At 46.1% G+C, this 10,401-nt stretch overlaps 1 protein-coding gene across 2 annotated transcripts; it reads right to left on the bottom strand.

The window, feature by feature from the left end:
* Positions 1-2,211: 2,211 nt before the first annotated feature.
* Positions 2,212-8,828, bottom strand: TCF24 (transcription factor 24). 2 transcript variants are annotated; one of them, XM_065832918.2, is made up of 5 exons: positions 8,775-8,828; positions 7,805-7,890; positions 6,735-6,827; positions 5,328-5,723; positions 2,212-3,057 (listed from the first exon to the last, which is right to left on the bottom strand). In XM_065832918.2, the coding sequence occupies exons 4-5, from the start codon at positions 5,709-5,711 to the stop codon at positions 2,944-2,946; spliced, it is 498 nt and encodes a 165-aa protein (XP_065688990.1). In that variant the 5' UTR covers positions 5,712-5,723; positions 6,735-6,827; positions 7,805-7,890; positions 8,775-8,828; the 3' UTR covers positions 2,212-2,943. The 2 variants fall into 2 exon arrangements, with proteins under 2 accessions (XP_065688990.1, XP_071661636.1); XM_071805535.1 differs by having other exon boundaries at positions 7,832-7,890.
* Between the last annotated feature and the right edge of the window lie 1,573 nt (positions 8,829-10,401).

Genomic DNA, 10,401 nt, shown 5'->3' with positions numbered 1-10,401 from the left:
AACCTTAAAATGCTTTCTTTCTCACGGAATACTCGGTATTTCAGACGTCAAAGCCATGGAAAATTCACCTTTTCGGTGTTGTCATTTACACGAGCACAATGACTGCGTTGTCCTAAAGGTCTCCAAGGGGAAAAGGAGTGATTGGCAGGGTATGTGTTAAAGCAATATATGGCTGGGGGGCGCGGTATTGTAGCTACAGCTGTGCGTATGAGGAAAAAAAAATCTCTATGAGCTGCTTTTGCATGGGCAGGTTATTTGCATAGGGCTGCGTGGAGTTTATCAGTCCCATCTCCAAAGGAAAAGCTGATGACAATAACTCAGGTCTGCCAAGATCTTTTAAGTTACTCCATGAAAACTGGTTCCTTTTGGTAGCAGGGGGGTGAGCATTGTAGAATTATATTCCTAAATGCATGTGTATTTCCAGTGCTGAATGCCAAACTGTTAAATTTCGGTATACAAGGACACAACCTGTTCCTAAGAAAGGTAACGTTCAGTCCAAACATCAGGTTTGAAGCAAACAGGTTCAGAGGATCAGTTTTGATCCTGGTGTAAACCTCTGGAGGACAGGAGCTCTTGCACTGGTCAGAAGTGGGTTTTTCTTGACCCTGGAAGAAAAGGTGTGAAAACTTGCAGCTGATGCAGAACAATCTATCTCAGAAAAAAAAAATTAAAATGCCAAGGCATAATAAATATGAGGTGTTCACAAGTAAAACCTGCTGTTGTAATTCTGCATATTCTTACTGGTGGTTAATAGGTCTGTAAAATGCTGCTGAGGTCTTTGCACTGCAATGTGTGTGGCCACAGTTTATACAAATGTTGCGGGTATAAAGCAGCTCCTGTGTTTGCTGCTCCATCTCTCTGGCTGTTTTCTGAGCATGGTAGATACTCCACCTTTATTGTACTAAAAGTCAGAGTAGAGATGGCTTCTCCAAGCCATCCATTCATAATTTTCCATGTTTCTACCCCTTATTCCTATCAGGTTTTCATGTTTCCTTCATGAATAAGTGGTCAGAACTTTTCAACTACATTTAATTGAAGAAGCCTTTAAACTGGGGTGGTGTCTTCTTTTTTTTTCTTTCTTGAATTCTGTCCCTACCAGGTATATTCTTTAAGAGCATGTGAAGTGCTAGGTAAGTGCTTGTTTTCCCCACACCATTTCATACAGGTTTTGTTTTTACCATCAGGCCGCTGCTCCACAGCGGCAGCTTGAGGTTGGCATTGACTCCTGGCTGTGATTTCACCCTTAGTTATGTACAAAACCAGTCTGAATTGTCTGTGCTTTTCTGCTGCTACTTGGCGTTTCATCCAAGTGTAACATGTCTCACACCTTCACCTCATGCAGCCAAGTACCCCTGGAAACCCTCACTGGTCTGTCACTCCTCATCCTGCTAAACTGTCACCACCTGTACGACTCCTCTGCATCTCCTCACTACTACCTCTAAATACGAATAGCCATCCCAATAATAAGAGATTGTGCTAAGTCACATTTTACTACTATGGAAAGTGATTACAGATCTTTAAAAGGCTCTTATCTATCCAAGAGTAGATTCTTGTCTGTGCAAAACTCTCCTTTTGTATTTTATCACAAAATACAGTAGCTTGTGTGACTGAATGGTGCTCTGCCTATGCTCATCTTTTAATAAACCACTTATAATTGTAAATAAGAAATATAGGCCTTAAAGAGTTTAAAAAGAAAATGACATTTTAAAATATGTAAAGTATGTTTAACTTTTAAAAGAATAATCTTATTGAAAGCTCAGAATGCTGCAGGGGGTGGATTTGGGTTGGAGATTTTATCACACTTTACAACTCGCACATGTCCTGGGTGGTTTCTCCAACTCTTTGTTAATGTCTCTGCTAATTTTCATATATGTACGTATTTTCATATAGGTACATATTTTCATATACAAGAGGCCCGATTTTCTGTGACACTGGATACTCAACTGCCAGTGATGTGCTCAGTGCCTCTGAAAGACGTTGCAAGTTTGACTCAAGAATGAGAGCAGTATTTCTTTTTTTATAAAGGTTTGCCTTGCTAGTATTTGTGTTTTCCTTTTCTGCCAAATGCAACTTAAAAATATAAATTACGAAGATGTCTTCAGAAAGATGTTACTATAAATGCAGAATCGTACTATTAGAAACTATCGGTCCTGTACAATAAGAAACTGATACAGATTTTGCAAATCAGTAAAGATATAATGTCCACTGAATAATATTTAATAAAATGTTTACCTCAGCAACAAGACACTATGTGAGAAGTACGGTGTTTTACAGAAAAGATACATTAGATGGTATTTGTGCATTTAGTTTCGGCTTTTCTTGCCTAAATATAGAAGATATTTAAGTGGAAAACGTGCCATGAACAAGCCAAATCTTTGGGCTCATTTGCTTGAAGGCAAGAACCCCTCTAAAAGACAAGACAAATGACTCAATACTGAACACACTTCCAACCCCGTAACATGCAACACAACCGCACGGATAGATTCAAGCCACACGTAATGCCCAGAGCAGGTCGTGTCTGTGGCACCCAGCATCCATTTCAGCGCATTTTGACTCGAGGTGAACACACAGCCGCGTTCTCAGGAGCAACAGCACACGTGTGAGGTCACGGGCAGGAGGATCCGCAACCCGCTCCCTCTCCCCGCTCTCCCACGGCGGGTCGTGCGGGGACACGGTGACGTCCTGTGACTGTCCTGGCGGCACCCGCCCAGTCCCCTTCTCCTTATCCCCAGGGCAGATCCCAACAGCGTCCTCAATGACAGAAACCAACCATACATCACATTAACTTAATGAGGTATTAATTACATTTAAGAATAAACTCCTTCTCTTCTACAAACAGTATTTCAGGAATTACAGTTTGTCTGTAGATATTATTTTTTAATTTAAATATACATACGGAGTAATAAATAACTTTTTTTTTTTTTTAATAATTGAGAAGGGAGATTAGATTTGCGAAGCTGTCGATGTTTCTCCTTGGTTTGCGCTGTCTCCTTGTGCCGAGTGAGTCAAAAACTGTCCTGTAGCTCCAATGTACAACCTGGAACGCATTGGCCACTTCTGCAAGAGAAGAGACAAGCACAGCGCTGAGACACCTGGCATTGCTGCAGCCTGAACATGGCTCTCGGCACAGCTCTAAGTGCCCGTGGAGTCACAATACGAGAATATAGGGAACTGTTGCTATCACCAGAAAGTTCCTGTTTTGTCATTTCTTGGAAAATATCATTAGAAGCTGGGTAAGGGAATGCCAGACTGGGTATTTTCTCTGGTAAACGCTCCATTCGAGGGAATTTAGTGTAACTGCTCCTTGTTGGTCCTCAGCACTGACAACTCCTGTTCTTTGTCAGCTCCAACCACCTCAGATGAGACAACTCATCTTTCCATTAATTGATTATTGGAATAATCAGTCACATTGGTTTTAAATATTCACTGTTATAGCTCCAGTTCCTTAACCCAAGCAAGTTATGCACTGGGTAAGTAAGGGTGACGGCAGCTTCTCCTGGGAGGAAGCGTTCAGCTCCAGTGTGACACACTCAGTTCATTATTAGAAAGACGGATGTTTGAAAAGACAACTTGTCAAACATGTCGGATGCAAAAATACCTGAGATGCAGCCAGCATGTTGTTCCTAAGTAATACAGGGTTAAGACACTTTTGGGAACAGGCTGGGTAATGAAAGAGAGCTCTAAAATCTAGAGGAGCTTAATACTGCAGTTAAATCTCAGTTCTTCTGTTTAAAGACATAAAGCAGCAGCATATTCTCACTTGGAAAGACCATATGCTCTCATTCAGTATTTGTAATTCAAGCACGGTGTTCTGGATTTGTCACCAATAAGAGATCTGAGTTTGAAGTCACTTACCATATTTTTTGTTCAGTGTACAGACAGCTGTGCGTGGATATTTTACTTTCCTCACTATTTTTATTTACTATGCTTGATATATGAGTGTCATTAAAGTCCTTATCTGCACTGGCTGTCTCATATCCTACACTTTGGGGGTTTTTTTGAAGCACGTACTATGAGTTGTCTGTGACACTTTTGTTCTAGTGCCAACTAAAACACTAATTTACTACCAGGAATATTTGAAAGATTGGTTAGACTTGTAGCATCACTACAAAACTAAATACAGGTAAATGGCACATAAATAAGATTATAAAAAATAATTGCTAGATGAATCAACTCTTGCTGTATTCCAGTAGCCTGGGAAATACGTGCATCTGGATCATTTAACTGCTGTAATAACTATTTAAAAGTATTTTTCTACTGGTAATAGTTGGCAGCTGATAAAAAGTACCTTACGAGACCTGTGTCCTTTCACTCTGACCAAAGGAAATAACAGAAGCTACTTCAAATTTATTTGGAAATACATCACAATATTTTGTTTTCTTAAATTATAGCCATCTTCTAATTGATGTAAAGGCTTTGCTTTCTTAATGAGCCTGCTAATCATTTAAATGGTCTCAGAAGCCTACGTTCACATCACGCTTTTTACAGCAACCAACACTGTGAACAAGAAACTCTCTGTGAATTAGTCACTTTATATGAATTAGAAATTACTTCACAAATTAATCTTAATTAAATCATTCTGAATTCAGCAGTCTTTAAAAAAAAAAAAAAAGAAAAAAAAAAAAACACACTCCAGTGCTCTAACTCAGCCCCTGTGACCAGAGCCAAAGAAAATACCCCGTGGTATTTAAGATTCCCGTCAGAGACTGGGCAATGCATCTGAAACCGGTTTCCAGCCCCAGGTGCTCTCTAGGAGCAGTTTCCCTTCCATGTCCCTGTGAATTTTTGATGAAGGGAAGAGCAACAACAGCCTGTGCCAACTAGACAAAATAAATGCATCAGAAAAGCACTTTCATAGAAGGAATTAACACCTGGCCAGTAATTAATGTCACCTTTCATACCTCGGCTGCCTCGGCAGGAGAGCCAAGGCAGGCCCTGCTGGGGCTGGTGTCACCGCTGTTGGACAGCCCGTCACCTCTGAGATCCCTGCAGCCCTTTGATGGGTTTGGTGGGGGACTGATGAGGTGCTGGTGCTCCTCTGGTGCTGCCCTCTGCCTTCACTTCCCAGGGACCAAGTCCCGCTAGCTTTGGACCTACACTATATTTGATATTTTTGTGCAAAGTCCCCAAGGCTGCAGGGATAAAGCTCCAGGACATTTCTGTCAGGCCCCTGGCACCCAGATGCAATGGTCGGTCTAGGCAGTCTTTTCATGTTTTAACTCTGGCAAGGTAAATAAGCTTGAAATCACTAGTTTCATCTAAGTATCTGTATCACCTATTTACTTATTCACTGAGAGGAGGTGGCAGCCACTTCTCAGCTCCCCTACCTTGACAGGGTGGAGGTATCCATCCCCTCGGAGGGTCCCCAAGCCCTCTCCCGGCAACTCTTCCTCATCCTGAAGGCTGCGAGTGAGGTGTGCGATGTATGTGGTGGCCAGGAGAAGCACATCCAGCTTGGAGAGCTTGGTGTCGGGCGGCACCGAGGGCAGAGTCTTCTGCAGCTGGAGGAAGGCATGGCGCAGTGTTTGGACCCGGCTGCGCTCACGGGCGGCGTTGGCAGCAGCGGGTCGGCCCGGGGCTGCCCCAGCCCGCGGCCCGGGCACTGAGGGCGAGCAGGAGCTGCTGCCGGCAGCAGAAGGCAGCGGAGGATCAGGCTCCACACCCGGGCTGGAGATCTCCTGGCTGCTCTCGGCCAAGTGTTCACAGTCCATGGGTGACTTCCCCTGCAACCAACAAGAGCACCTCTAAAAGCAGCCACCGCGTTGGGCCGAACCCAACGCATTCTAAAAACAAAGATTATCAGAAGTGCAAGTGCTGCCCATGCCTGGAGAGGCCAGGATGCCGCTGTGAGAGCTGCTTTTCTGCTCACTGCTTACTAATCTGATTTCACACACAGGTGTGGAAACAGAAGTTAAGCTCTTCAAAAAGATTTAATTTTTGGGGGACAGTATTACGCAGAGCAATTCCTTTGAATCACTTGTAGCCCAAAGCTCACAGAATCACAGAATGTCAGAGACTGGAAGGAACCTCAAAAGATCATCTAGTCCAATCCCCCTGCTGGAGCAGGAACACTTAGATGAGGCTACACATCTTTTCTGAGAAAACCCAACCGGCAACACTGAGCAGCACTGCCACAGCAGTTTCCACTGACAACCAACCAAAAACTAGTTTAGATGCAATTTTTTAAAACTTATTATTTGTGTAATTTGGGATGTGGGATTGTGTATGTATTTTCCGTTTACATGCCATCATTTTATTGACGGTCTTTGAAGTGATCATTGCTCCATGGATTACAGAAACAAAAATATTATTTTCAGATGCAGTGGCGAATGGAGCCCCAGAGCTCAGTACTGAGGTTTTGAAGGCAGAAGCTTAGTCTGCAATTTTAAGGGATCAGGAACTGACTTCCATCCTCCTGCCCCTAACGCTACTCAGGAATTTCTGTGCTTATCCTGTAGTTTCTGTATTTTCAAATGAAAGAAGCATCTTGTAAACTCAATTTTGGCCACTGGGGGTTAGGGAGGGGTAAGAGAACCCTTTGAGAGCAACAGCCAAAAACTTTTGAGCAAAGCTGAAAACAATGACCACAAGGTCTTTCCCCACCTCCCAGAGAAGACAGTCAGTCAGCTCTGCCTGTAATAAAACTCATGGTCCTTTAATTTATTCAGTTCCACAGCCAAATGCAATTCCATCAATACTCCCCGAAGCGCAGTACATCTCGGCCGGGACAGTACCTGATCTTGTTGTCCCCAGTCAGGCCGCCTCTGTGGGCGTCTCAGACAGATCCCGGCTTTGGGTCGGGAGCTGCTGTTCCTGTGATGGCCCAGCTGCACAACAAGGGCAAGGACAAGTCATCACAACTTTTAATTGCATTAAAATACAATGTAATTTAAGAATTTTAAATAAAATCGATGCTTGTGAAGGACTGAAGATCTACATTTACAAAAATTAGGCCTTATTTTGCAAAGCATTTCAATCACATGCTGAAGTTCCACTGGAGCCCCTGTGTAACTGTGGCTGATAATGGAAGAAAAAGGCAATGAACTAAGTCAAAGATTTATGGCAGTGAAGAGGAAAAATTTTTAAACAATCCTTTTTGCTATGCTCTAATTTGATGGTATTTAGAAGACATATTTTGGGTACTTTACTGTGATTAATTTGCTGTTAATCTGGCTCAAAGAGTTTTCTCAGGTAATGTTCTCTTAAATATTAGTATGGTTTAGACTGAAATTATTTGTGAAATACTCTGTGTGTGTTATAGCTGTAAAGCAAAGGAAAAAAATCTCATTATTCTTTTTTATTGTGATATTTATGACCAATATAAAATTTACATTAAGTCTGCATAAGCCTGTCGAGAGTGAGGGTTGAAAAACAGTCCTTAAATTGGCTATTTCCTTTAAGTTAAAATAAAAAAGGGTCCCATGTGCTTTTTTTCTTGGTATTTTCTCACTGTGTTAAGGCACAGTCAGATCTGGATGCATTTTAGTGTGACAACAAATAATCCCTATTGCTACTGCAGAGTCAGGACAATCATGACAACTGGCAGAAGAGCCTCTACCATTTTGCATTTACCAGCAGGATTTTTTATTTGACATCACATAAAAATCCCACGAGGAAGATTACTGCAAAAGCCCGAATTACACAAGGACGCAGGTAGACTGGTCAGTATAAATACTTGCTCATCTACTGAAACACAGGTCTGAAGCTGCTTTACACGCAGTTTGGATTTTGCTGTGTTCGTGTGTAACACAATTTAGGACTAGAATGACTTTGCGTCGCATGCAGTACATAGAAATGCACATACCCCAAAACCTCATTTCCTTGAGCGCACCTTGAAGTAGAAGTTTCGCCTTTAGGAGCTTCACATCTACATCAGATTAAATACTGAGCCTACGGAGTAAAAAAAAAAAAAAAGGCAAAATTTCAGTTGTGGAAATAAGAGATTTCCCTCTGAATTCAACGAAGTGTTGCTGAAAATTAAAGTAAATAAACTGCCTCTGCGCAAACAGCCAGTTTTTGTGTCATCTCCTTCAAAGTTTTTCAAGAAAGAGGTTTTGTTTGTTTGCTTAAGTGTTTTGTTTGGTTTTGTTTTTTAAGATCATGGCGACAATTTTTGCAAACACCCACTTGCTGCCCGGCACACGGAGAGACCTGGAAACGGAGCTGTGAAAGTCAGTCAAAGTATTTCTATTATTTCTAAAGCGTTTCTATTGCGGTATTTCTGATGCAGGCAGATGCATTCGTGTCTTTAAATGACATTACAAATACAAAATAGCTTTGAAATCGAGTTAGTTTACCAAAGAAAATAATGCAACACTTATTCTGGTCTTGTATTCCGTGTGAATGAAACGCCGATGAAGGCGACCTGCCCGCACGGACACGGAAAAGATCGAAAACGCCAGAGCAGAGCGCACGAACTGAAAAGAAATAGGTGAGAACTTTGAAAAACTCGTTAGCAGCCTTTTCAGTCGTTCCGTGGGTGAAAAAAAATAAGCGAATCTCGATTATTTTGCTTCGTTTTTGAAAAGACCTTACCCTTTGTGTAACTCCACTAATCGCTGACGAAAATACTTTCGCTGAGACAGTGAAAGAGAACTTGCGTGTGTGAAGGCAGCACCGGCGCTCACCCCGCCGCCTGCACAGGGATGCGCGACCGCGGCTGCTGCGCCTCGTCTCGCAGCCCCGGAAGGTGAACCCGGATCCCCGCCGCCCTGGGGCCACCCAACGCCGCGACCAGATGGGCCTCGTGGTCCCCGGCCCAGGGATGAACTCACCGTTCCAGCCCGCAGCGGCTCTGCCCGTCCCGTCCCGGCGCGTCCGGCCCCGCGGCGCCGCTTATAAGTTGGCGCGGCCGGTGGGTGCGGCGGGGCCGGGTCGCACCTGCCCGCCGGGCTCCCCCCGCCAGCCCGGACGGCAGCGACCGCCCCTTCCCGGACGGGCGGGTCATTAATCACGGAGCTGTCGGGGGGCAGCATCGCCTCACGTTCCCGCCCGCTCTCCCCCCGAGCGGCACCGGCAGAGCCCGCGGGGCGCCTACGGGTCCGTGCGGTCTTCGCCGCACCGGGGGCCCGGGCGCAGGGAACCCGCCACGCCGCCGCTCGCCCCATACACGCTGTTTTTCTTAGGATAAAGTGACGGGTTTTGCTGGAGGAGAGTAATTCAATCGCTGGGCTGGGAGTGGAGGAGATGGTTTGTTAGAAGCGGGTCCTTTCTCCTCGCTCCGTGGCCGCCGCTCTGAGCTGCGGAGGTTCCCGGGGCTGGGGGAGCGTCTCTCGGGAGAGGGACAGCGGGTCGTGGCTGCCCGGGCGTCTCCCGTGGGGACCGACCCACACGGGTGGGTCCAAACGCGGGGTGGAAACATAGGGGAATGAGGCACGACCGGGCGGGCAGAGGAGTGATTTTAATTTAAAAGTGAACGGGGAGCGATTAAAAATAAGTAACATTAATGAGAAGGGACAGTCAAAATAAATACCGCGAGTATAGAATTAGCCCAGAAAAACATTTTCAACGATTGTGCGATAACGGAGACACAATAAATCAGGCCTCGGGAGCAGTAGAATAACAAAGTCTGAGCGATTCGTTACCGGGTTTGCAGCCAAGAAAATTAAGGACTTAATCTTCACCGGTCACTGGAAGTCCCGGGAAGGGACGATTTGGGGGCAGGCGGGACGCACCTGGTGAGGGCCCGCGGGGGCGGCCGTGGCCACGCACAGGCAGCCGGACACTTGCCTGCAGACCCCCCGGCGGGGCCCGAGTCCCTCCCGCGGGGTCCCACCCCCGCCGCTGCCCGGCCCCGGCCCGCTAAGTGGCCGCCGCAGCCGCGGCCCCTCGGAGCGGCACGAAGCGGCCGAGCCCGTCCCAGCAAAACGCTCCGGCTCGAGTATTTCACAACCATCACTAAAGGGGACGAGCAGGAGCTGCCCGCGGGCAGCAGCCCCTGCCCGGCCCCAACAGTCCTCAACACTCCGCCGGGGCCCTTCCTGCCCTCGGGACGGGACCCGCAGCCCGCGGAGCTGCCTCCACCACGGCGGAGAGGGCTGAGCGGCGAGAGATGCCATGGGGTTGTTCTGAGGGAGGTTAATTTAATTACTGAAACCCACGCTGTGCCTCAACATTTAGCTTAGCCTGGGGCTGGCTGCCTGGCTAGGTGCTTCCCTTCTACCACCCAGAGTTACTTGATAAATGCTACTCTATCAGTATTTACAAGGCCGTGATTACGGGCTTCATCTCTGCCATGGCCCGTCCTTCAACCTCCTGGTGCCCAGAAGAACAGAGTCTGCGGCTCCCGGGTGGCTGGTGGAAGCCCCTCCAAGCAGCCCTGCTGAGCCAGCCTCATCCCGGCCCATGTGTCAGCCCCGATGCTTCCAGCTCTGCCTGCAGCACGAGTGAGTGCCACCGAAA

Source organism: Patagioenas fasciata, chromosome 2 (assembly GCF_037038585.1).
Source record: "Patagioenas fasciata isolate bPatFas1 chromosome 2, bPatFas1.hap1, whole genome shotgun sequence".
NCBI classification, from domain to species: Eukaryota; Metazoa; Chordata; class Aves; order Columbiformes; family Columbidae; genus Patagioenas; species Patagioenas fasciata.
Note: the sequence above shows the minus strand (reverse complement) of the source record. Positions and strands in the feature narration are given on the sequence as shown.